Source organism: Daktulosphaira vitifoliae, unplaced genomic scaffold (genome assembly GCF_025091365.1).
Source record: "Daktulosphaira vitifoliae isolate Bord-2020 unplaced genomic scaffold, ASM2509136v1 Scaffold_4, whole genome shotgun sequence".
In the NCBI taxonomy this organism is placed as follows: Eukaryota; Metazoa; Arthropoda; class Insecta; order Hemiptera; family Phylloxeridae; genus Daktulosphaira; species Daktulosphaira vitifoliae.
Genome location: NW_026099575.1, coordinates 35362557 through 35390539, shown reverse-complemented (window position 1 = coordinate 35390539; position 27983 = coordinate 35362557). Strand labels below are relative to the sequence as shown.

The following is a 27983-nucleotide window of genomic DNA, read 5'->3' as shown; positions in this document are numbered from 1 at the left end:
AAATTGGTAAATTATGATCTCTTTCAAATTTCACTAGTTTTTCGACGTGTATTTCTAATAAAAAAAAATATTTTTAAGTTTTATAAATGTAACGCTTTTGGAATTTTAAACAGAAACCCGTTTCTAAAAACGTATGCTATTTTATTAGATCTAAAATGTATTTTTATTATTGGGTAATTGTTACGTAATATTTTTAATATTTTATAAATGGTCGTATTGTTTTAAACGCATAATCTGTAAATGTAATATTTTTGTTAGCCAAAGCGTGTTAAAAAAAAATAAGAACATAATATATTTGTTCATTGGTACTGAGGTCTAATCCTAACGCTCACGAGATCAGTTATTTTTTAATCTTGTCTGATCTATAATGTTTTTTATAATTTATGAAAGAACTGGGTTGTTTTCTTACTAAATAAAAACACTGACCTAATATTATAAGTTTTTTCCCGAGTACAAAATTAAAGCGTCAGAATGATACCTACGTGGATAATTATTTTTGGCGTTCTTATGTTGTTGCGTATGATTAGTTAATTACTACGTATCTCGCTAAATAAGCGTAATATGTTATTGTAGGGCATTCAACTAATTTTGGGTAAGGCAAATGGAATAAAACTAGAAAAAGTGTATAATCAATGGAGTATTGTGGTGAATAAGTTCCATCTAAAACCCATTGGTCCGTATTGTACACTAGTGTACCTACCGCAAGTTGCAATGTGTTGGTTTTAAGGCGGAGGTAGTGGTGGTCGTGGAAACATAATAACATGACGGCAAAATGCAAACAACTCGCCTTGAGTATCCAACGTAAATACACATTTTAAGTGACCTTTTCTTTGCGTACGCCTTAACGACAGACGTACACAAATAATGATGACGAGCTTACGAACAACAAACTTATTATGATCGTAATAATGATAAAACAGTTTGTTTACGATGAAATCCTCGCGGAATTCTTCCTCGTATCATTTGAACGGGTGATTATGTAATTATTATATCACAACAACTGCTTTGTTATCGTAACTACTCATACGGAGGGACGTTTGGTTTATTAAATTGATCTTACTGGATGAGAGTCCAGCTAGTTACCCGAGTCGCTCCCCAATCATGTAAACCGGACAAATGCAAGTAACCCGAAAGAGATCATTTAGTTTAGTACTGAGATGCAGTTTTTAACGAAATTTACTCACGACACAATCTAACGAAAATACGTTTCGAAAACTCATAATTTACTAGTGAAACATCAATTATTTGTGATTAAATAATACAAATAATAACGATCATGTGGTGGTGGTGGTGGTATTTGAAAACCACAAAACGGTTGCTCTACACGGTTGTCGGACGCGTGCACCGGTTACTATGGTGACTGTAAAGGCACAGACAGCCACTAGAACGGCGGCGGCGGCGGCGATCAACTCAAACAACGCGTGTCTCAGGGCACAGTCTGAATCGAGTGACCAGTCGAAACGCTCTCTGCTCGCGTCTCTCGTTTGCAGTGTAGGAGTGTGTTGTTTACGCGACAGTTCTCATTAGATTAGCTCGACAATAATTCAAAATTATTTATCGTTTCGGTTTTCCACAGTCGGAGGTGACAGCGGTTCGTATTGTTCGTTATACTTTTAGAACTGAATAACATTTCTCGAATAAACCATTACCTCTCAAATTTAAGTTCATTGAAAACGATTAAAAAACATTTTGAATAAATGACTCATCTGTAGCGACAATAAGTTGATATTGCACAGTTCCATCGAGGTATTGTAGTAATAGTATTTAAGTAATTTTTGTTTGAATTTAACTAAGCTATTTAACCGTGTAAATTCAAATCGTATTTGTAAAATTAAAGGATCGTATCTTAAAATAAGCCTATTGTAACCTGTATAAGTAAAGCCAATCGCTCAGAAAACAATAAATGTTTAATGATATTGAAAATAAGTTAAAAAAAACAATTTTTGAAATTTGATTTAAATTGTAATTGGCCCTCTTACAAAGAAGGAAATGGTTTGCACCTTTAACCCTAGACCCTCTTGGTCCAATAACTAGTGTCATGTTGTATCATCAGTTATTGTACTAATGTAAAATAAGAAATTATAAATTACGAATAATGATTTAAAATGTAAAACAAGAGTGATGAGTCTATTGACCCAACTTACATGTATTTATTATATAGCTATATACATAGACACTATTGATATGTATTATTAATTAATTAATTCAGTTCAATGTAAAGCTTCCTTCGATAAATGCGAGTACGTTTAATAAAAACCATCAATATACTCTTTTTGTTTTTTTCATAAGCTATATATTAAAAATGACAATTTATGAAATTGCAAAAAACACGCAAGTACTAATTATACTGAAATTCTGTATTTCGTAAAAAATATTTTGGGGAAAATACAGTGTATTGCATAATACATTTATACTGGTTCTTAATACGGGAGAAATAAAATTTATAGCAAAATTGTGCAATATAAAATGGATAAATAAAGAAGAGAGTTTTTATTATTAAAAATTTATGTAGATATGTTTAATGGGAACATTAAGTTGAAAGTCAAAATTTTAATGAAAATTTTACTATTAAACATAAATCATTATTTATCATTATTGATGATCTCTATAAAAATGATATTTCAATGGTAAACAATTTTCCCTTGGCAATTCTAAAATTTTACTAACATATTTTACAATGCTTCCAAGGGCAACAATGAAAAATGGGTTTGTGACAACAGAAAGACCTATTTTTTAATAAAAAAAGTTCACTGTAGCAATATTTGAGGTATAAGTTTTATTATTCGCTTCGAGGTGCACTCAAAAAATTAGGGCTTTTGGCAATTTTCCATTTTGAAATATAAATTTTAAATACACGTTAGAATAATTGAATATATTTATTTGAATTTTCAATATAAAATGACTACTATACTGTCTGGTTGATTTTTTAAAACTGATGTTCATCAATTTTTTTTCTGCGTGTAATCCAGTAAATACTTATGTGTATGTCAATTGAGTTAAATTTGGATATTTCGCCGTCACAACACAGTTGGTTTTATAAATAAATAAGCTAATAGTGTGCCCACCATTTTGTTTTCGTGATGGATGACCGCGTGTATCAATCAAAATCATTGTTACTTGAATGCAATTTTTCAAGTTCACCGCTATGATAAAATAAAGTAGAATCGGCAAACTACATTAAGTTAATTTTATTTTACTATTCTTATTAAATACTTTTCTTTGGGTAGACTATCAGAAAGTCTATTGGTTTTTTACTATTTTCAAGTTCAACTTTTATCGAGTAAATTTTTGATATTAATCTAGTAATGTCGTGTCAGCAAGTCAGTACATACAGGATATTTAAAAAATACGATCATATTTGTAGTAGCTAGTTCAGTATCTCGTTTTCCTTGGTCGCTAATAAAAATGTAAGTAACTTTTGTTATTATTGGTAAAGTGATATGATAATCGCAGTAATTATCATTTTAGATAAACACGCTTTTTGGGATAAATTCAAACATAATCATATTGAGTGTATTAATTTAGACTCTTAAAAAATAACATGATCATTGAATTGTTGACTTTTATTGCATAAAAAACAATTGTAATATTGAACATTGAATCATAAGAATTTGCAACAAAGAAAAATATGAATTTGATGGACCTGTGTTATTCCTGTTCACGATAAAACAAATAATACTATTTGTTGACTTGTTAAATATTTTTCTGACAAATTGAATATGATAACATAATCTATTTTCTATTATGTTTTCTTAAAATGTTATGACGATTAATCATAAAGTTAAAAGCTTTATGCAAACATGGAATTTAGATTTTAATATTTATTATAAATCATATAAGTATTTTTGTAAACAATAAAGTATAAACTACACATAATCTACACTGTTAGTTGTAGTTATTTAATTAGATTAAAGTTCAAGCTTTAAACAACTATTTGAATTAAAATTACTTTCAATGCCAATATTTTTTCGTATACAAATATTGGGCAATTATTGTCACATTATAAATATTTGTTTAAAAAACATCCATAAAGACTTAAAATTAATACATATTTTTAAATTTTAACTATCGAACACGAGGGGAAGACTATAAAATCAAGTAATAAAAGCTGTCTGAACAAATTTTTATTTACTTTTTCGTATACTTTTTTCTTTAAATTTTAATTTTAATATGACAAAAAACCGTTCTTTAATCTCTTAACGTCTATGTTAAAATATATATACATATACTCAGGAATAATTCTTATTATTCGTGTAATTAATGTTGGTATTTTTAAATGAATTACAAATCGTTTGGGTTCGTTTACCTCATATCCTTCAAAAAAATTATTAAAGTATAACTCGGACTCTAAATATTAGTCTACGGGATTAATAATCTTTCTGATATTTCATAAGGTTACAAAAATAATACTACGTTTAGAAAAACTAGTTTTTCCTATCAATCATTGTGTATTAAAAATATGTTAATTACGCTTGTGCAGATTACGTATAAGATTTAATTGGAAAGACAAGTAGAGTCAGCATTATCACTTAGTAGAGTTGATGTTTATGAAAAAGGCGTTATAATATTATAGTTGTTTAATTTTATATTGGCTAACAATATTTTACCACATAGATAATGTGTTCATAATTTCTTATAATCTATTTTCTTAAGTCAAATTGGGGTTCTCGTAGAAATGCGTTCAGAATTGTGTTGATGTGTCATTTATTTTTACAAAAATAAGCCAATAAATAAATAAACACTCGTGATCTTCGGATACACTTTCCTGCTTAAAGCATTAATTTTTATTTCAATGTTATATGACGCATGGGTTGGCACATTCTTTATAAATCCTATTATATTGACAACCATTGCGTTCATCAGAGTATCTAGTTTTTATGAAATTAATAAATATATAATTAATAACTAACTAATGATCAATTTTGTATCTACATGTTTTTTATTAGGATTTTTAACAGTCACTTCTATGTATGTCCTTATCGTTGAATTAATGAGCGAATGAACATAATTTTTACATTATTTTTCTTGGAATATCGTTAATATATTTAATTGTGAATTACCAGCTTACTCAATGAAATGAAGCAATTGGAAGTATTAAGTTTAAGAAAATTTAATTTGTTTCTGAAATAATGTTTTATAAATGAGTAAGACATCGTATAAGATGTATAATTATAATACTACAGTAGTATTTGAACCGTTAGTATAAATCGCCTTGATAATAATCTTAAATTATTATATATTATACGTAGACGCCACTCGATAAAAAATAAGTTACTTAATACATACATTTACAAATTACAATTTTAAAATTATAAAAAAAAGTTAATTATTTTATACTAAGTTTTTTAAAGCGCTTCATTAACTTTTATAAATAAAAGTATTTGAAATGTTTTACCAAATATAAATGTGGAAATTATTATATTTGTTTTATTAAATATACGTTTTTTTTGTTGAATACTTAATATAATTGATATAGAAATATTATATTTATATTTATAACACGAATATTAAAGTACGATAAAAAATTTACTTTACCAACTTATAGTCTAACTTCAAAAGAAATCTCAAATTAAACGTTTTCATAACTTGATCTTTAGGAATAATGAAAAAACGTTAGAATAGTTTAATTTTATTTTTTAAGTATTTGTCCAGCGTAGAAAATAATTGGTTTAATATTTATTCAAATAAGCATAAAAAATTTTAAAAATTATTTTGTTTAATAAAATAAAAATTTTAAATAAAACTTTCTCAATTTCAAGTCGAATGCATTTCAACATTACAATCTAGAAGTTTATTAGAAACTAAATTAAATAGTTGTTTAAGGTGACATGGTAAACATCATTACATTACATATATTTCCATTGTCTAGGTAAATTATACAAACATTACTACTTAAAAAAGTATTACGTTTCAGAAGTTGACTATTCTACTATCTCCATAATAAAAACTATTATTATTACAAAAATTACAAATGTATTTATTAAGAATAAATAAAGAAAAACCTAAATAAGTTCTTAAGAGTTCAATTTCAAAATTTACATTATTTTTATTTAAAATTTATTTTTCTCCTAAAAAAAGATTTAGTCATTTAATTTCTATGACATAAAGAAAAGTAACCTTTAAAATAAATCAATATTTAATTAATTCTGTAATCTTACACAAATGAATCGTGGTAATTATTAATTCATATTACCTATTGTATTGAAAGGTAATATATTAACGGTGTTTTTTTCTTGAAGTTATTTGTTTCCGTAGTAGATTTCCGGTGTCTTTTCTATCTTAGATCTAATTATTACTTTCAAGCAGAGAGTTTACCATTTTTATTTAATTTGGCATTAAAAAAAAAAAAAAATACAATCATAATTTCTTATAAGGCGATGTGAATTATTTAAAAAAAAATGTAATATAACTGTTTAATTCTATTGACGAATTGTTGTGTTTTCAAATGTATTATTATATTAAAAATAATGTAAACTGAAAAAATGAATTTACAAGTAGTAAATAATGTGTTGAAAAATTGATAGAAGACCTTGCAAACAGTGTGGTAACTGAAAAACAATTATAATAAAACGAAAGGACACCCCATAAGTTTTCCAAAGCCACAGTTGCTTAAAAACTTTTTTTTTTACTGACTTAGTATTACTATGCATGTCAAGGATCGGTGTATTTACCGTGTTACCAGACTATTTTCACCTATTGTTTTCATCAGTAGTCGTGATAGTGTATTTTAAATACTAATATTAATTTTTTTTTCATATCACCCGGAAAACAATAGCTCGGTAAGTCCTTGTCCGGCTTCGACTAATCTATCTCTTCTTCATAATCAGAATCGACAAAAGAGTTAATTGCTAAGCATACGCTACTGTAGCAATAACATAGTGAGTTGCAATTGTCTTGCGCGCACACGATCATTCGTAAACATATTTATCAGATACATATGAGTGTATTTAAGTTTTTTAATGACCCTGTTCGCATCACGGTTAACGACCCGTGGACTCGAAGATCACTTACATCGCCGTACGGGCAGCTAAGGAGGTCATGAGACATGTACTTGATCAGAAGCCACCGACGAATATTATGTTAGCCTTTTTAAATACTATTTGCGTAAGAATTACAATAATGACTTAACACAAATGGCATTATCTGATTTTGATGATCTCGACACAGATTATTTCTAGACCTAGATGTATAAGAATACCAATTGAACCAAGTGAGAAGATACACTGTTGACTTAGGTTTCTCAAAGTGTACCCAGTGGTTAACAATAACAATCATTGTACCACGTATCAAGTATTTGATATCTTTATTATTTAGCATTTGAATTTATTTTATAGTTTCATTTTTTAATTGATTAATGAAAACACTTCTAGTATAAATTATATGTTTTCATTTTAACGGTTAAAGTAAATAGGAAACGTTTTATTTATTATACGAGTATAGTTTTATCCAGTTAATTATTTAGTTGTTTTGCATTCAGCGTTCCGGTTTTTTTTTTCAATAAAGTACAAAAATCCTTCGATAAAAATGGTTAAAAACAAATAGATACATAAAGTTCTGTGTATACAAAACTAGTTCACCTTCAAACGAATTCACTTTTATGCTTTTATTTTTTGTTACATTTATCATTAACCCTCGTATTACTTAATGTTCGTAAATTTTTACTGTTTACTTAAATTTTTTTATACTACTTCCTATTCTGATTTCCTCTCAATGTTAACGGGTATTTATTTATATTGAAATCATTCATTTTATTTTAGATTTATCTCAGTGAAGTATAATGAACACTTTATTAAATATTAAGTTATTACTTTCGTTGAGTTTATTACTTTTACTGGTTAACCTTAAGTTTTTAATCGTTTGGTATGAATAATCATACCATGGCAATTTATTCATTATTAATTTCTTAATGTTTTATTTTCTCAAGATAGCTAAAAAGTTATCTTAAAATTTTATTTATTATATTTTTATAAAGGATTTATTAAAAATTGAAATTTAGATAATTATATAAGTTAATAATTTAATATTGCTAATGACGTTCTCAGGTCTCATGTAACTTAATTTATTAATCATAAATAACCTAGTTTGTAAATATTATTCTTAAACTTGATAAATTCGGACATTGGCCTATTACTGACAAATGGTACAAATAATAAGTTTGATAAGATAAACACAAAAATGTTTCTATTATATACATTTTATTTTTTAATTTTTTTATTACACAACTTAAATTATTATACAATATCAAATGTGATCTCTGGTTAAGTATTTTTAAATACTTATTTCTTGGCTCGTACAATAGAAAAACAGTTGCAATTAAATTTTAATAGTTTTTTGTTATTTCACAAGTTTATTTATTGTACATTTTTATACAACTATTTATACTGCCATATGTATTAAACTATCATAAAAATTTTAAATTATTATGATATTTTTTAGCGTTAACTTTTTTTTTGTTATATTTGACTATGTTTAGAATGATCGTGAGAATAAGTTGAATGAGTTTTTTGTCACTAAAACAAACACACCAAATATGTACAATCGTGGTGATTGAAGACTTATTAAAAATTTGATAATCATTTGATGTATTTATAACTCATAAAGTTTTGATGGGTTATGATTTGTCATGTTCATACAACTATTGTGAATAATATCCTTGAGTCTAGATAATTGAATGATATTCCATTTAAGCATATTTAAAGACGATAATTTATGTCCTTTTTCACATTTTAGTGGGCAATTAAATTATAAATTGTTTGTATTAGGTACTTAATACTTATTTTGAAACGCTATTAGCACTGAAACTTTAGGGACAACACTATTAAAAATAATTTATGACAATTAAGTATTAAATGTTATTTAATAAATAATTATTAAGACGACATTTTGTGAATCTTGAGTTATGAAAATTTTTTTCTATATTTTTAAAAAATTGAATTTATAAAACAGTGATTTAGCTGAGTAGTTAGAATCTACCTACCTCAACATTATTATTATAGGTTATATATTTGAACGATTACCTATATAAATCATAGAAAATAAGATCACTGAGTATGTATTGTTATATTCTAATTAGATCAATGAAAAACTGATTTAGTTGATTAGAATCATTAGTAAGTTCATTATCAACGATGTAGAAAAGTGCCTTTTTTTTTTTCTTTAAATATAAAATTTTCCTTACACTAGTCATCTAAATGAATTAATGGTAAACATTTTTTTCACTGGCAAAACGAAAGTTATTATGTACATAGGATACACTATTTTCACTACTTAATTAATATAATATAATATTAATATTATAAATTAATTTTATTATATTATGATTATACAATATTTTTTCGTATTAAATCATGAAGTGTTCCTTTTTTTATTCGTCGGTAGCTAAGTTTCTATAGATTATTGAAAAATAGTTAAAGTAAAATATATGTTAGACGCAATTATTTTAAATTGGTTTATAATAAAAAATTGTTTAAAAATTTTTTTTGTATTTTCTTTGTAATCTAAATTATTATAGATTGTTGGTTTAGATAACATTAAGTGTAATAACCATTTTATTGTTTAAAAAGTAGAATTTTAATAAAATCATCACACAATTCGTTTCAGAAATTGTCCTTGCCACTTTTAATATCGTTTTGTTTTATGTTTCTTGGTATTTTTAGAAATGTCTAAATTTTAAGGCCATAGTATATAACATACATCAGTCCAAAATTACAATCGTAGATAATTTTACAGTCGTAATATTGTTGCAGTAGTATTTTAATTTCAAGTCATATTAAATATAATAGTTCTCTTCATATATTGAAAACCGTACAGATGAATTAAACTTGAAATAGCTAACAACATTAAGTCAATTAATTGATTATTAATACAAGTTACAGATTTACATTTTGTAATTTCTTTTCGTCATAATAATACTTGGGCGTTAAAAATGTTAACAACTAGTGTATTTGTTCATCGAAAGTAATATCATAGTTTTATTATTAACTTCAGGTCAATGACCTGATGTATATCAATATCAATTAATGATTAAAATAGCAATTCAGCGGTTATGCTTCATCAAGGTGATTTGCATGGGCTTTGCTTTTTTGAAAAAAAAAAAAACTATTCTCCTGTTTAAACGTATCTTACATTATTATTAATATTGTATTACAGTACAATACTGTTGTATACTGTTGCGTGTAATACTTTTTCATTATATTCACCCAGTAAAAACTATCGAATTTTGGAGTTGATCCAAAGGAGGCCGCTGTAATGACTGACTAGTTGAATACACTACTGGAATACCGTTCATAGTATTATTATATTATAAGAGTTATTCGGTTCAAAAATCACTTTCCTTATGAGTTCAAATAGCAAGTGCCTTTGTTCTCTGACCTATATAAAATAATGAGTACAAAACAAAATTTGTACCTTATCTATAGACAGTTGTTTTTTTATGGATTTTCAATGTGCGCGCGTTTTGTTGAACGTGCATTACAATTATCATAAACACGTCCAGAGATAACGAACACATATCGCTTGACATTATGCCTCTCTAAATTTAATGTTCTCATTGTAGACGTCGTTGTTTGAGGATAAAAACGTCTAAAATTATTCACCTGACCCATTTTTTACACATCCACGATTTGGCAGACACATTGTGATATGAGAGCGAATAGCCGATAACGCAACTTATTCATATTCTTGTTTTGTATAAAAAAATATAGCATAATTCATCACTAAACATTGTCAGTTATTATGAAATTCGATTTGACTAATCACCAAGCCGGTTGAACTAGAAAATCAGAGTTATCACAATGACATTTAGTTTCAAGCATTTAGGTTCACTTGAACGCAAAGTTAGCGTTGATATTTTTATCATGTCCACACAACAAGTGTTATTTATCAATTGATTTCCAACTATTTTAAAATTATCAAAACAAAATATAAATGTATAATGAATATAAAGATATGTGAATCATAAATTTCGGAGGAAAAAATACTACTGACTGAAATTTAATTGAGTCACTTGGTTTAATCTTTTTGTAACAATGATACAAAAAAAAAATATATTAGGATTAAAGCACATGTTTTGGTGCCCCCTGATTACGGAATGGTTAATTTATGTATTATATTAGTGTACTTGGACGACGATATGGTAAGAGAGTAAAGAAAACAAATTGTGGGAGAGTTGGTTTTATGGCAAATTCATCAGAAAGGTTACCGCTGCAACCTATCGTTAAGAGATGATTGGGTAACGTGGACTATATTATACGCGGCCGTAGTGCTGAGTAAAGCAGCTTCGGCGATAGTGAAAGTAATACGTGCCGTGCGTCTCTCCATACATTCAAATTATATGATTATTATCCTAATTCCAATGCATCGCAAACTGTACGAATCGCATGTGTATATTATAGAGTTTTACGCAAAACGCTTGCGAGATAACGGTACAAATCAGAATAATTAACATTTCATTTAAAAGTATCCGTAATACAGTAAACTGTCCTTGTGCTAATGCGAACATATCGAAAAAAGTTGTAAGTATATTCATTTTTGCCGTCAGTCCAGACAAGTATTTAAATAGTAAATATACTAAATGAACTTGGTTCGAATAATAATAATAATAATCATCGGAGTAGGGTATGTATGTAAATCTGTACATATATACTCAAATATAGAGTAATGCGCATACATGAAATATTGTAGTACACCTAATAAACTGCTATAATTAGTAAAAAAAAAAGAAAGTTTTTTGGAAAATTCTTCGTAAGTCTACGCATAGTAATTATAGTTATTGACTAAAAGTTATGTTATAAAGCTTATTCGTAGGTTATTTCTGAAATACTAATGTTATTATTAATATGCCTACTTATAACTTGAAGGTATTTATTATATTATTTCATACTTTTACATCTTGTACGAGTTTTAAGTTGTGTAAGACTTTGTATAACCGCAAGGCAATTGTTTGGTTCTCATAAATTAAATCGGCGACGAGAAATGATGAAGACAACACCAAGTCAAAACATTTGATCGCTAAATGTTTTATTTTTCTATGCGTTTTCCATAGGTTGGAAATACAAATAGTAAATTTTTTATTTTTGCATGTTTAATATCGCATTATTTAGTTTAACATATTTATCGAGTTAAACTAAAAAACTTCTTTCAGAATTTTACTTTATATAACTACCATTAATTACTGTCAGAATGTACCACTATAATTAGTAGAATTTATTATATCTATGTTGTATTTATAATTGTATTATATGTTTAGTTGGTTCTAAACACTTTTCTTTGTTTAAAAAAAATGGCAACTTCTATGGCTTCATGAATTTTGATTCGGTTGACTTAACAAGGGGTTTAGCATAGATGATGCGTTACCAATATCTTCAATTACTGATTAACGTCGCATCAAAAGCAGTACAAGTATCAATACATAAATCACTTCATTTTTTTTGCGTAATGTTTTTAAATGAAAATTAAACGCAATTAGAATATTATTATTCATCGTTTAAGAATTTCTTTTGTATAATAACGTTATTAAAATCCTTGAAAAAGCTATTTTATTTCTTAAATAATTTTATGGAGTAATAAAAAGTAGATGAGATAGGTTGAAAAAATACAATAACTGAAAATATTTTTTATTTTTTCTGGTTAAGTCAAAAATAAAAGACTTTGATGACTTAAAAAATATTTCTACATCATGTTAAAATTCACTTTTAACTTTTATTGCTAGTTTATCTTCAAACTCTGCGTACATTTTCTAGTATGTTTTAATATTGATGACAGAAAAATGTATCTTTGAAGTGATATTTAATTATAATATGTGTAGTTTAATAAATTAACAATTTAGTTATTTCGTTAATACTTAATTAAAGTTATAGAAATTATTAGAATATATAGAATAATTCTTAAACGCGTTCGTTTAAAAAAATCGCAGACTTAAAGAACTTTTACTACAACTTAGAGCAATACATTGTTCAGGATATTATTTAATTATATTTACTATCATTTTTTTTATGATCTATGGATTAATACTTCATTATTTTTTAATGCTTGACGATTAACAGTAATAGATGTACTTAAAAGGAGATGTGTAAAATGTATGTGGGTTTTATTATAGTAAATTATTTTTAGTCGTCAAACAAAACAGTTTATACATTCAATTCAGGATATATATATATATATATATTAAAGCTTTTGTACCCCATTAAAAGCTATAGTGGCCTCCTACGAAGTGAAGATTTCTTAATTATGGATACTTCAGGACGTATGGTTTAGTTCGTTGCTGGAAAGAGGGATATTTGGTATCATAACTATAAAAACTATTAATTAATTATACAAGTATAATTTCTTAATGCCCTAAAATAATTGTTGATATTAATGTGAACATACAAATATATCAATTAAAAAGATAATATTACATTATAAAAATATTAATATTTTATTTATTTATACGAAAACATTTATTTTTATCAATTTGTCGTTTCCTTTTAAATACTATTATTGTATTTGTTGTAACGATTATGGGAAAAACATTAAATAAATTATTTAGTAATGGTTATTAATTAAGTAATGGTTAAAATCATAAACAAATTATGTTGAAATTATAACCAGGATTGAAATGTTTCAAACATTTTGTTTTAAACTCTATAATTAAAACATGCGGTAAATATCTAAATTTATTAAATATGGTTTTGTTTAAATCATTTAAAATAATTTTTTTAAATTACATATAATTGTAATTATGTCGTATATTTAACTAAAATATGATCCTAAGTTTAATATTCTCTTGTGTTAATAACATTGGAATTGATCATTGAACATAGTAGCTTTATTCATGAATAATTTAAGACATTTTAAGATTATAAAAATGTATTTATATCGTAGTAAAAGTTGTAATAATGAAAAGAAAATGTTTACTTTGATATTTAAAAGTAAACAAAAACGTAATACAATCGGTCTCAAGTATAGTGAATAGAGGAATATCTGATAGTTTTATATTTCTTCATAAAAGTATTAGACATGAAAAAAAAATGTTAAAATCTTAACAGACATTTATGATTATAGTAATCAATACTCTTAGAATACAAATAGTTGGGACATTTTTCAGTTTTTAATCATCAAGTAATTTTAAAGAGCTTTAATTTAGTATATTTTTCGATTTATCAGATCTCCCGGAACATTTTCAAAAAATGAACAGAAAAAAATTGGATTCCGTAGTTGGCCTTGTTAAAAATATTTCTGCACTTAAATTTTAAATAAAATTTACATAAAAAAATAGTTATCTGGAGTAAGTTGAATCTCAAAAAAAAATTTTATTTAAAAACTTTGAAACTATTCGAATAATGCAATTTTGACAATGGTTTTTTTGCCCTAAATCTCTTTTATAAAATTCAGCTCATTCTAGTAACTCATAATAGTTTCTAAAAAATGTGATAACAAATAAAAAATATAGAAATTATTTTAACTAAATTTATTTTTCGTTAAAAATTCCAAATACACCTCAGGATTCATATATTCGATTTCCTAACAGAAAATAAAAAAAAAATTGTTTTTAACTTAATAATATCACGTTTAAAGCAGATAAAAAAACTATTAAATTAAATTAAAACATTTTTATCTTATTTTAACCCATTACACTAATTTTTTTATTCAAACAATTATGTTTTTTTACGCAAAAAATGTGGTACACTTTTCTATGTATTTATAAATAATAATGGAATACTGTTAATGATTTAGCGAATATATTTTACATGTTGCGGTAAAGTGACTAACCGTTTATCTATTGTTCATACAGATACTATATATTCTATTGTGAAGAAAAATGCATATGAATTTTACAATTATTTCAGTTACTTGTTTTAGCTAACCTAAGACCTACTCTAAAAATTGTGAAACGTAATAAAGCCGCATTAGTGGATAGGTTTACAGCATTTTATGATCTTGTTGATTATATTGAGCAACACGATTAAAAACTTTTTTTTCAATCATTTTAATGAATAATAAAAATAAATGACGCAAATAATAATATTTAAACATTATTATTATTTTTTTTTTATTGATATCTGTTAAATGAATTGACAAGTAAGTGAAGAATGACAGACATAATTAATTAATGTTTAAATTGTATATGATTTAATAAAATATGACTATTGCTTATTTATTATAGAGTTGGTTAAGAATATTTTTTAATTTATAAATTTAATTAATTTAGTATTAAAACTACAGATTATAAAATGTAATTTAATATCTAGACTAATGAAATTTATTAAATGTTTCACAGCAACAAAGATGAGCCAAAACAGTAGTGATTCAGATAATGACAGCTCCTATCATTTATTAAAACGACCACCAGTGGACATTGAATTTACAGATTTAACATACAGTGTGCCAGTAGGTCGAAATGGTAAGAGTGTTTAAATTTTCATTCTTAATTTGATTTTATCATGTAAAATTAATTTTACATTAAGAAAGATTAATTTTAAATATAAAAATTGACACTTCTAGGCTTCTAATTATCGTTAAAATTTAATATAATATTTAGTACCTAATTGTATTTTTAATAATATCTGTTTAGTTGTCAAAACATTTTTGAGATGCTCAAGTTTACCTACATTTTTGAATAATAACTAATTCCCAATAAAAAAAAAAAAAAATGAAATTCGCTTGAAATTTGTGCTCCATAATTTACGTTTAACTTGTGGTATATATATATTACATATATTTAGTACTATATAAATATAAATATGTAAATATTTAAATTGTTTTTAAAATCCACTTTGGATTGTTTACTTTACATTTGTAATAATAATAATATGTTCAAATTTAGTAAATATTTAGCAGAATAAATTAAGAATCGTAAACTACCCAAAAATAATGTGTAATAGTTACACTGTTTGAGTTGTTTGTTGAAATTGGTGAATTATCCTAAGTCAATTTTTAATTTAAATATTATAAATATTGCTTTTTAAAGTAACCCGAATTTTTGAGCAGTTTAAATAGTGTATATGGGTTTTGATATTAGTTTAATAATTAGATAGACTAACCGCTTTATATTTTTACAAACATTTTAATTTTCATTCAATTGTGAAAGATATAAATAAATTTAAAAAGGGTCTCAATGAAAGAGGGCCAATAAGTAATCTGATCTGGATAACATTAGTTCCTAAAGAAAAATTCAAGTGCTAATAACTATATTTTTTAAAAAAAAAGTATTGAAATTTTTTGCTAATTCTGATGACATAATTTGAATTTATATAATACTTTTTATTTATATATAAAATCTATTGGGAAAAAATCAACTTATGTAACAAAACAAATATATACTGATTAAAACCTAGATATCTAAAGGTGCTAATAACTGTACACTTTTACTTATTACTACAAAAATGGTTTTAATCGTCTTCAGTGATTACCGTACCGTGTTTGTTTATAGTATAACAAAATTACTGTAGGAATTATGCTTTGTATTTCTTATACTTTATCTTGTTTGGTTGGTAACATCAGAAATTGTTAAATGCGAATTTTTTATCTTAACGACGTTCAAGAAGGAATTTATAATAACCTTGATCTAGACCTTAAAGGAATAGTATTCCTCAAATTCTTTTCTGAACATGTAAAACTTGTTTGTTCGTTGAATCTAGCTACACGACAGTCATATAAGCTGTGCAAAAAATATCTAACCACCTTAATCTAAATGCTTGTATTGCAAAAAGATGTTAGCCAATTAATATGGTGTTTTGATTTTACAAACCGGTTAGCAAACATGTGGTTAGCATTCAGTCAATAATAGATTTAGTGTGGCATCTCAAAATATGAAATGTAATCATTTCTTGAGAGTATTAGTTAACTATGAAGTATGGTACATCATTAGAATAAACACGAATTTTAATTTTATAAATTAAGAGTTATATAGAATATAACTGATGAATAAAAGCATTGTATTTATTATTAGTCATCCCTAGAGTATATTAAGTTAGTAGGCTTCCTAAAAAAATTTTGAACTATTTTCATACAGAATTTTTTAATAAAAATACAATTAAAAATAGAAAAATACTAAAGACCATTTATAAATAAAATTTTATGAATATTTTTACGAAATTACTTCTCTAAAGGTATATAAATAAATAATTATGGATGTCAATGTTTCAAAATTTTCATTTTTCCCATTATTAAGTGTTATTTGTTATAAGTAACTTTTAATCTTATTGACACATGCATTTATGTATTTTTATTTTAAATCTTAAATAGCTTTTTGAATGTACTGACGTCATCCAACAACATTACAATCGTATTTTATTAAATCGTATGCAATTTAAACATTAATTAATTATGTCTGTCATTCTTCATTTACTTGTCAATTCATTTAACAGATATCAACAAAAAAAAAAAATAATATTTAAATATTATTATTTACGTCATTTATTTTTATTATTCATTAAAATGATCGAAAAATAGTTTTAATCCCTATATCACGCCTTTAAAAAATGTTGTTGTTTTTTTAATTCAGTAATTATTACTGAATTAAAGAAAGGCAAGACTAATTTTTAGTCTTAACTTTACATACGTTTAATTTATTTATTACTGACAGGAGTTTATGTAATTATTCGGTAGCATGTATCTGTGTAAGTGTTAAATGTAAGGATTTCAAAATCTTGTTTTTTAAAACTAACTAGATCTGCATCAGATGCCCATAGGCTGATTATAAACATTTCATTGCATAAATATTGATAGCCAATCAAAACATTTCGTTCTAATTTCATACTTTAGTAATCATAAATGTGAAATGCTTAGTTCAAATGATCAAATTGATAATTTAATTATAGAATTTTATTTTTATAAAAATGTCGTTATTTAAGTTTCAATATTTTTATCTTTTAAAAATTACTTAATGCACAACTGACTAAAAAAAAAGACTTCTTTTCAAACTATGTTAATGAAATATAATATTTAGATAGTTAAAATCGTTGAAATTTATACAAAATAAAGCAAATACACTTGAAACAGATATTTAAAGATTATATGTAAAATTTTACTTAACAAGTTATATTTCCTTTTATTTTTTTTTTATATAAAGTATTTATACAACTATCTAACCTTCTAAGCATAACCGGAATAGTTTGATGTTTCCCTTCTTCTTTTTTCATATTATAAAATTGAAGACTATAATTATATACCGGAAATAAAGGTAAAAGGTCATGCGTGCTTTTCATTAAATTATTCAAATCTATTGTTTCTCATTGTCAATAATTTTCAGTCTTTATATGGTCTTTCACTGAATTCTTAAGTAGTGTTTAAAAACGGTTAATGCACTTTAAAATTGTGAATAAAATTTTCAAAGATTGTTTTCGGCAACTACTAAAGTAGTATTGTTTTTATTTAAACGTGTCTTTAGTAATTTGATGATTTAGAGCTTTTTTAGCTTTACTCATATGAAATCATTATCATAATAATCATAATAATGACTTAACCAAATCTAATACATTTGTAGAGTTTTATATCCATAAAGTAAAATCTTCCTCTTGTAATTCATAGAACTGATATATAAAGCTAAGAGATATTTTTGATACGTATGTACAGGAAGAATAAATGAAAAAACTGTTTCGGTATAATAATTCAGCTATAAAAGTTTATATTTTGTAAATAAGAGCTATCAATTATTTGTTTGAAATTATAAATTTTTTTTATATTTATAACTAAAACAATTTCCTTCTCAAAATAGTTATTATAACTAATTGTTAGGTAGTCTTAAGTGTTCTAATCATTCATACATGATTGTATACAATTTATATATAAATTATACAAGTATACGGCTAATATGATTAAATTTTACATTAAAAACACGATTTCAAATTAAATTTACAAGTAAGAGAATAACATTTTTTCAATTAAATAAATTTCAATAATTATTATTTATGATTAATGTTGTTGTTATTTATTTTCATTGCCAGCTCATGCATTTTTTTAATTGCAGTCTTTGATTATTAAGTTTTACTTATTTTTCTTAGGTTAATTTAAGCTGATTATTTGTAAATAAAAAATTGTCTATACTATTAAATTTCTCAATAGCACAATTGTAAGCTTGAAAAATAAGTTTAATTATGTAATTAACATTTTATAAATAAAATTTTTGTTATTTATTTTAACTATAAACGAGTTATTTTGTTCTGTAATATTGTAGGATCAAAAATCATTCTTCGAGGCGTCAGTGGATATTTTAAATCTGGAGAATTGACAGCTATTATGGGTCCCTCTGGTGCTGGAAAGAGTACACTACTTAATGTTCTTGCCGGTTACAAGTATGATATATTTGTTATGGTATTGAAAAAGTGATTTTAAATAATTTATCTTATATGTGTTGTTAGATGTGGTGATACCAGAGGGTCAATTATGGTTAATGGTAGACCAAGAGACATGAGATTATTTAGAAAAATGAGTCGTTATATCATGCAAGATGATCTTTTGCAACCATCTTTAACCGTCATGGAGTCAATGGAGTTTTCTGCTGACTTAAAATTAGGTCATACATTATCAAAGAAGTGTAAAGCTGAAGCGGTAATATAATAATTATTAAAAAAAATTGTTTATAATTTTTCATCTTAAAAATAAATATGTAAATTTCAGATAGAAAAAATCCTTGAAATGCTCCGACTGACCAAGACGAAAAACACAGTCATGGATAAATTATCTGGAGGAGAAAAGAAAAGATTATCTATAGCTTTAGAGTTAGTCAATAACCCGCCTGTGATATTTTTAGATGAACCAACGACGTGAGTACTTTAAATTCTTTAGCTTTTTTTATACTTTAATCAAACCTAAAGTTTAATTACTTGTGTTGATTCATTCTACAGTATACAAGTGAATTTTAAATATTTTTTAGGGGCTTAGATGACCTGTCTAGTACACAATGCATATCGTTGCTCAGAGAGTTGGCATCTGGTCATCGAACCATTGTATGTTCTATTCATACGCCTAGTGCAAAATTATTTAATATGTTTAATCATGTGTACATAGTAGCTGATGGGCAATGTGCTTTCAGTGGGGCCGGTCAAGATATTGTACCATATTTGTCCCACATAGGTCTTAACTGTCCTATGCATTATAATCCAGCAGACTACAGTAAGGGGGATTAAAAAAACATATATTTTTATTTACTTTAAGTGATGAATTTATATTAAAATAAATATTTTACAGTGATCGAAGTTTGCAGTAAAGAATATGGTGACCACCTCGATAAAATGACAACAGCAGTCGAAAATGGAAAATGTTTAAGGTGGTCCAGAGATAAGATTGAAAATAGAAAAGTTTTTAAACGTACTGCATCTCAGTATGATACTGTGTCCAAAAAAATGTATGATTTTTCAGCTTCTGGCATGACACAGTTCTGTGTTCTTCTCAGACGAATGATGATCCAAAATAAAAGAGACTATGTGAGTTTTTATTGGCGAACATGTTTTGATAATATGAATTTTTGATTTCGGCTGTGTAGAATTTTATTTTAAAAACAATTGTTCAATTCTTATTTGTAATGTGTATTTTTATTTTTCACGTAGTATTTAATGTTTCCTTTTATTGGGTAATTATCACAGGAAGTTTAAATGTATGTCGTATAATTGATTGTCATTTTCTCTCGGCTATTAACTAAAGACATAACACACAAATATAATGATTTTCAAAAATTATGACTAGTACAATATTAAAGAAGTTTCTAAATCAAAATTTATGAGTAAAGGTGATTGTAAAGTTTCAATACTTCATGTTTATCTCTATTGTGCAATAAGCTAAAGTGTATTATTAGAAACTACACCTTCCTTTCAAAATTAAGTCTAACATTGGAGAGTGAATGGCATTTCAATAGAATATTGCTATATAACGATTAAACAATTTTTTTTCTACTATTGAAACATGTTTTATTAAAGATTTTTTTTTATTACAGTCATTTTTGCTAGTCAAATTTTTAATGTACCTTTTACTTGGTATAACGGTCAGTGGGATGTTTTACAAGTTTGGAAACAATGCAGCATACACTATATTTAATTATGGCTCCATCTATATAACTGTTATCATCTTCAGTTACATACCACTTATGCCAGTATTGTTGAAATGTAATTACAATGTATTTAAATAATATTATAATAAAAACACTAGTTTTTTTTTTTTTCATAATGTTTAGTTCCCACTGAAGTTCAGATGTTAAAACGAGAGTATTTCAATCGATGGTATGGATTGAATGCATACTTTTGTGCTCTCACTTGCTCCCAAATACCTTTACAGGTAAATATCACCGCGAGTCATTAAATCTGTTATTTACAACTTGAATAAAAGTATTAATTAATTATTTTTTTTTTAAGATCGCTTTGGCAACCATCTATATATCTTTAACTTATTGGTTTACTGACCAGCCTTTGGAGATAGAACGTATTCTAAAATATTTTATTGTGTGTGTAATAGTTGCACTATCATCTGAAAGCATGGGTTATGCCATATCATCTCAGTTTAGTGTTACGGTGAGTTGTAATATCAAATTAAAATATAAACTTGAGAATTTTTTCTATTTTCATATAAATTTGAATTATAAAAATCTATTGAGCGTCTATAGTTCATAAAAGAAATCTTAACAATAACAACGTTTCTATTTTTAATTTATATTGTTATAAAATTAATATTCTTATTATTATATTTTGTATAATATTGCTCGGTTAATTGAGTACATTTAGTATAATAATCTAAGAGTATTATACGATATAAACCCAATTAAATATAATTAATTTGTAAAATAATGATTTTTGTTTGAATTTACAGAACAGTGTTTTCATGGGTCCTTGTTTGTCATGTCCGTTAATATTGTTGGCATCATACGGTTTGGGATACACGAGCGATCAAATACCTACGATATTCAAGTTAGCCATGCGATTAAGTTATCTACGGTACGGTGTTGAGGCGCTTGTCATGTCTATTTATCAAGATAGAGGAAAACTAGTGTGCCCACCAGAAATAGATGTCTGCAAAATTAAAGATCCAAGTGTGTTGTTTAACACTGTAGGTATGTCCGATGTTAACTACTGGGCATCGCTGTCGATGTTATGTGTCATGTTTTTTATGTTCAAAATATCATCTTATGTAATGCTAAGGTGGCGCCTCAGCACTAGACCGTCAATATTACTGAGACTTGGATTCATTGGCAGGCTAATAAAAGTATATTTATTTCCTCGTTATTAGTGTTACCACCAAGTTACAAAACTTATATAAACTACAAACATAAATTATTATTAGAATTGAGATGGTATTGAAAACTCTATTCGTTATTATTTTTAAGTGTCATACACTTATATAGATTTTTTATAAGTACCAATATTATTTATAATTTAATTAAATTTCAAAAAGAAAACTATTGAGCTTTGTATTAATTGTGTCTAAATGTGATTATAAATTATTATTTAAGTTGTAATTAAAAATTATGAATTATTTTGTATACTTAGGTTTTTAGGGAAATTGTTTTTGTGTATACATAGATTTGAAAAATATATTATTTTTGTAAATATATAAAGAATTTTTTTTTAAACTTTATATCTCATCAAAATTATAACTTAAAATATTTTTTACGCCAAACATTTTTATTTCATCTTATAGATTATCTATTTTTATTCTAGAATAAAGATCAATAATTTTTTATATTTTCTATCGAGTCTATATTTTTAGACTTGTTGGTTTATTAGTTATTATTTTCATATTAAGTATATTAGTTGTGCGCACATCAGAAATAAAAATTTCAATTATATGTCAAATATGGATTTCACTTCAAATATAAAATAATTATTTAATTTTTTTGTCAATGAATAGTTGTTAATATTTTCTTATGTAACTATACCAATAAAATTAATTTTTTATAATTTCAAAAAAGTTATTGTTGACTTGATTTTTATCTGATATTTAGCAAAAATACTAAACGTAAATAGAAACGTAAATTTATACAAAATATACATCGCGACTTTAAATTATTTTGTTTATCTCATTATCTCAACGTGTGTGTATTTTTAAATAATGAAGTAACAACATTGACTAGAAAAAATGTTAACAATTAATTTACATTAAAGTTTCAAGATAATATTCATATTATTAATTTTTGTTAGAAATATTAAACATATTTTAGCTTCGATGCAAAGCTGAGAAGGTATTAATTTTACTATGATGTGTTTTTTTTTTATTATTTTTTTTTTTGTGTCTTTTACCACATTTTCTCAGCTCTCACCGAACCGATTTCTTTCAACCATACGTCAAAATATCATAAATCTTATCTAACCGAAGACATTACCCTCAAAAATTGAAAAAATTTTCCTCGTTCCCGTAAATGGGGGAAATCTCTAAAAAAATTACAAATTTAAAAATCGCTTATTTTCGACATTTTTTCAATTATTTTTACTTAAAACTGTTCAAAACTTTTTCAAAAATGCCAAATCAATATAATTTTTTTTTATAGATGCACAATGTCTTTACCTATCATTTGATATAATTTTTTATAAATCTGAGGGAGATTATCGTTTCCGCCAAATCTGAATAAGGTCGTTTTTCCGTTTCCGTCAAACCGATAGTTTATACCTGTCTACAAATAGAAGCTTGAGAACCACTGGTTAAAATATTTGCCAAAATAACCGGATAATAATTATCTACTTTTCATTTAATCGAACTTTTTCCTATTCTATTATTGTTAGTTAGATAGCAGTGTAGTGATCGGTATATCGATAAATATTTTGCCATCCGTTCTTTTTTATTTTACTTTTTTAACTAAAATGTCATTTGAATGATATATTCAAATGACATAGACTTCTGATATAGAAGTAAGCAGGGCCAACAAATGATTTATTGAATAATTTTAATTTCGTTTTGCATATAAAGCAATACAAACGGGTAACACACGTTGGCGTTGTTTTGTAAAAGAATGCAAAGGTACCATTCACGTGAATGAGCTTGGTGAAATTATTGATCAAACAGGTATTTTTTTAAATTTTTAGTTAAATTGATTAAAGCTGACCTTATTTTAAATTAGTTTTAATATGTCTTATAGAACATACTTGTTCTGATCCCATAATTATAAGACAAAAATAAACAAATTGTAAACGTAAAGCCGTAGACGATATTTACCAATGACCGCAAAAAATAATTTTAGGGGGAATTCAAACATTAAGTAATAATAATTTTACGACAATGGATGTGTCATGTATTCGACAAACTATTTATCGCACTAGACGACTATTTTTTCCTATTAATCCAGAATGTATAAGTGAATTACATGCAATTACTGATAATAAAGAAATATTAACTACGCGCGGAGAACAGTTTTTATTACACAACGATCATGAGAAAAATATTATTATTTTTTCTTGTGATACAAACTTCAAATTTCTTTGTAATTCCAAATCAATGTATGTAGACGGAACTTTTCAGTATTGCCCAAAACATTTTGTACAATTATTTACCATTCACGGATATATAAACAATTACTATGTACCACTTGTTTTTTGTTTATTAAAATAAAATTTATAGAGACTTATAAAATATAAAATATAATATAACCTTTTGAGGTTATAAAATATAAATGCACTGAAAAAAATTGATTAGTGTATCCTGAAAATATAACTGCCGATTTCGAAGTTTCTATTCACAAAGCTGCTCTAATTGTGTGGCCATTAATTACTATAATTGGTTGTAGATTTCACTTAACCCAGAGTTGGTACAAAAAACTTCAAGAGTTAGGTTTGAATAATATAAAACATGTAAATGGTTAAAAGGTACCTTCGAATTAACTTTTTTAAATCCAGAAGACGTGTCTGATTGTTTCGTTGATGACTTCATGACATCAATACCTGAGGGAACAGCTTTTATTGAGTATGCTGATTACTTAATCGACAATTATATTTCTGAGGAAAGCAAATAAAGGGCATTGATGGACCCCTCGGCAACAAATAATTGTAAATCGTTCCATTCAAATTTTAATGAACAATTTTATAAGGCACATCCTTCTATGAATATATTTTTAAAAAATTTAATAGAAAACGTTCAATCTTATAATTACATTAAAATATATAGTTCTAATAATGCAATCTCAATAAGTGTACGGAATAAAATTGAAATCCATTTCAATAAAACAAAAGAGGCAATTGATAAGTTTAATAAAAATGAAATTAGCCGACTTGAATTCGTGAAATTAGTTTCCAACAACTACAGAAAAATGTATAGATCATAGATCTATTTTTTATAATATTATTACACATATTAGATATTTTTTAATTAATATTTGAATTTTATTTCAATGTTTTGATGACTATATTTTCTTATACTCTATATTTTTATTATTTATTACAAAAATATATATATACATACTTAAGACAGTTTCTATTATCATTTATTTATCTTTGATAAAACGCCATATTTTGTTTATTAAAGTGAACTTATGTGATAAAATAAGCAATTATCCAAAACGATGTGACTGTATTTAGGGAGTGGTTAAGGAGGGCAAAAGTCAATTGATGGCGATAGGAAAAAAATATTGTACAAAATTACTTTATTTTGCTCATTAATATTAATACCCCATGCAAAAATCACAAATACAGACCTGAACGTAATATTGAATTCTATAACTAATAAATGCCGAAAATTTTTGTACGGGAAGCTGTCTACCATGGATAAAGCTAAATGGTTCTCAAATTTTTTAGTAGATAGACAGGTAAAAGATCAGTTTGGCGGAAACTAAAAAACGTACTTATTCAGATTTGGCGGAAACAAAAAAACGACCTTATTCAGATTTGGCGGAAACGATACGGTCAATTTTGGAGGAAACGATGAACGCCCAAATCTGACCCTTTACCTGCCCACAGGTAGGATACAAAATGACAACTTTTACATACAAAATTAACTTATTCAACTTAACTTTTGAAAGTGTTCCAGAAATACTGTCACTTTTATATATATCTTAAATTAAAGTTCATGTATTATACTTTGTTATGGAAAAAAAAATTTGGACTTTATTTTGTTTTTATGGTGAAAACGGACATCAAAATTAATAAAAAAAAAACGGTAGCACAGTGGGATCGAGGCACAGTGTGGACGAGGCATAGATGGGACAAGTATAGATGATATCTGACAGTGATTAAAATCACTATCATAAGAAACGCTTCGATGCAAATCTGTAGATAGTGTTTCCTTTAGAGAAATTGGTGAAATATTTTAAAAGCAACATGAACTCTTATTTCTTTAATTATATCCTGATTAGTAGTTCTTTGATTTTAAAATATAATATATGAATAAATACTAATTATAGTTTTTAAATTTAGTATGAAATTGTGAGGCCAGCTATGATGTATGGTTCATAGTGTTGGGCGGTTGATAAGAAAGTAGAGCAGAGAATAAGTGTAGCAGAGATGAGAATGCTTAGTTGGATGAGTGGAGTGACTAGAGAAGATAGGATAAGGAACGAGCATATAAGAGGAAGTATAGGTGTTGCGTCAATCGTGGATAAGATGACAGAAAATAGACTTAGATTGTTTAGTCATGGTATGAGGAAAGAAGAATCGAAAGCTGTAAGAACAGTTATAGAAATGAATTTTGAAGCAAAAAGAGGTAGAGGAAGACCAAAAAGGAGATTGAGGGATGTTATTGAATGCGACATGAGGACAGCTGATGTGAGCATAGATGATGAGGGAGATCGTGTCAAGTAGAAGCTTAGGATAAGAGTGGCCGATCCCTAGTAGTTGGANATAAGGGTGGCCGACCCCAAGTAGTTGGGATTAAGGCAAAGAAAAAGAAAAATATTACCAGAAATTCCGGTGGCAATTGACATAATATGATTGTTGTTTGGAAATGAACAATTTAGCGTTTAGTTGGATTTAAATAATATAGCGTCAAATCAATTACCTACTCTATCGCTTGTATATTAATATACACCACACTCATATGATACAATAAATAAATAAACTNAGCGTTTAGTTGGGTTTAAATAATATAGCGTCAAATCAATTACCTACTCTATCGGTTGTATCTCAATATACACTACACTTTAATGATACAATAAATAAATAAACTCACACATACACACATATGCATTTATAACATTGTGTCTAATGTAAGTATAACATGATAAAAAGTAACCGTAAAATGAAAAAAATGGAATATAAATTTTAGTACTTATATTAAATGTAATGTAACTCGAAAATATTTGTTTTAATGAAAAAATATAAGATAATTTTTTTGTTTATAATTGTCTTTTAAACAACATTTGTACGAAACTTTTTTTTATAAGTTAAATATTTTTTGAGAAAATTAAAAAAGCTCATATTTTTGAATTTTTGTGAAGCTGTAAAAAAAAAGCTCAATTCCAATCAATGAGGACTATTAGTATGTCATTATACATATTTTAATTCAATTTTTAAAAAAACAAAATTTGGTTGGGAATTTTTTCCGCAATTTTTTCTTTGTTGACTGGCCTAGATGTCAATTTTAAAATTGTAATTGAGTTAAAAGTTATGGTAATATATTCAATTTTTTTANGCTAAAAGTTATGGTAATATATTCAATTTATTTTACTATAAACTTTCATAAATCTTTATCAAAAATTTTTCATCAACTTTAAAGAACCAAAAAAATAGGTTAAAATTGAAAATTTGGACTGATTATTTTTAACATATTAAAAATCAAATCAGTAATAATTTGAAAACAAATTTTTTTTTCTTTTAATTATTATTTTATATGTAATTAGTAATAATATCAAAAATTAGAAATGATAGAAAATGTCTACTTGCAGATTTGAAAACAACGTGAAAAGTTGATTTAGAAAAGTATTTTTTTGCTTCTGATGAAAGTTCCTTGTAGTCCAGTGCATTTTTTTATAGTAACAAACAGTTTTTATTGAAAATTATTGTATCAAGCCCTTTAAATATTTATACACGTAAAAGTAAAGCAAAATATAACTTCTTTATTATTTTTATAATTTCTCCGTTTAAATTACAATATTAAAT

At 25.9% G+C, this 27983-nt stretch overlaps 3 protein-coding genes across 5 annotated transcripts in view; 2 read left to right on the top strand and 1 right to left on the bottom strand.

Moving 5' to 3' along the window:
* Nucleotides 1-1423: 1423 nt before the first annotated feature.
* Nucleotides 1424-22305, top strand: LOC126905482 (ATP-binding cassette subfamily G member 4-like). 3 transcript variants are annotated; one of them, XM_050685206.1, is made up of 11 exons: nt 1424-1746; nt 15260-15382; nt 19157-19274; nt 19341-19530; nt 19600-19745; nt 19856-20094; nt 20170-20405; nt 20912-21080; nt 21149-21249; nt 21327-21482; nt 21778-22305. In XM_050685206.1, the coding sequence occupies exons 2-11, from the start codon at nt 15268-15270 to the stop codon at nt 22192-22194; spliced, it is 1887 nt and encodes a 628-aa protein (XP_050541163.1). In that variant the 5' UTR covers nt 1424-1746; nt 15260-15267; the 3' UTR covers nt 22195-22305. The 3 variants fall into 3 exon arrangements, with proteins under 3 accessions (XP_050541163.1, XP_050541164.1, XP_050541165.1); XM_050685207.1 differs by lacking the exon at nt 15260-15382; XM_050685208.1 differs by lacking the exons at nt 1424-1746; nt 15260-15382 and adding an exon at nt 18464-18483.
* LOC126905483 (ATP-binding cassette subfamily G member 4-like) overlaps nt 20581-27983 on the bottom strand; it is a 25882-nt gene continuing 18479 nt past the window's right edge. Inside the window, exon 11 of the mRNA XM_050685211.1 lies at nt 20581-20616. Within this exon, the coding sequence (XP_050541168.1) occupies nt 20596-20616 (21 nt within the window). The 3' untranslated portion in view covers nt 20581-20595. The remainder of the gene's footprint in view (nt 20617-27983) is intronic.
* The window catches only part of LOC126905481 (uncharacterized), a 45905-nt gene continuing 41774 nt past the window's right edge, over nt 23853-27983 (top strand). Inside the window, exon 1 of the mRNA XM_050685205.1 lies at nt 23853-23964. Coding sequence (XP_050541162.1) covers nt 23935-23964 — 30 coding nt within the window. The 5' untranslated portion in view covers nt 23853-23934. The remainder of the gene's footprint in view (nt 23965-27983) is intronic.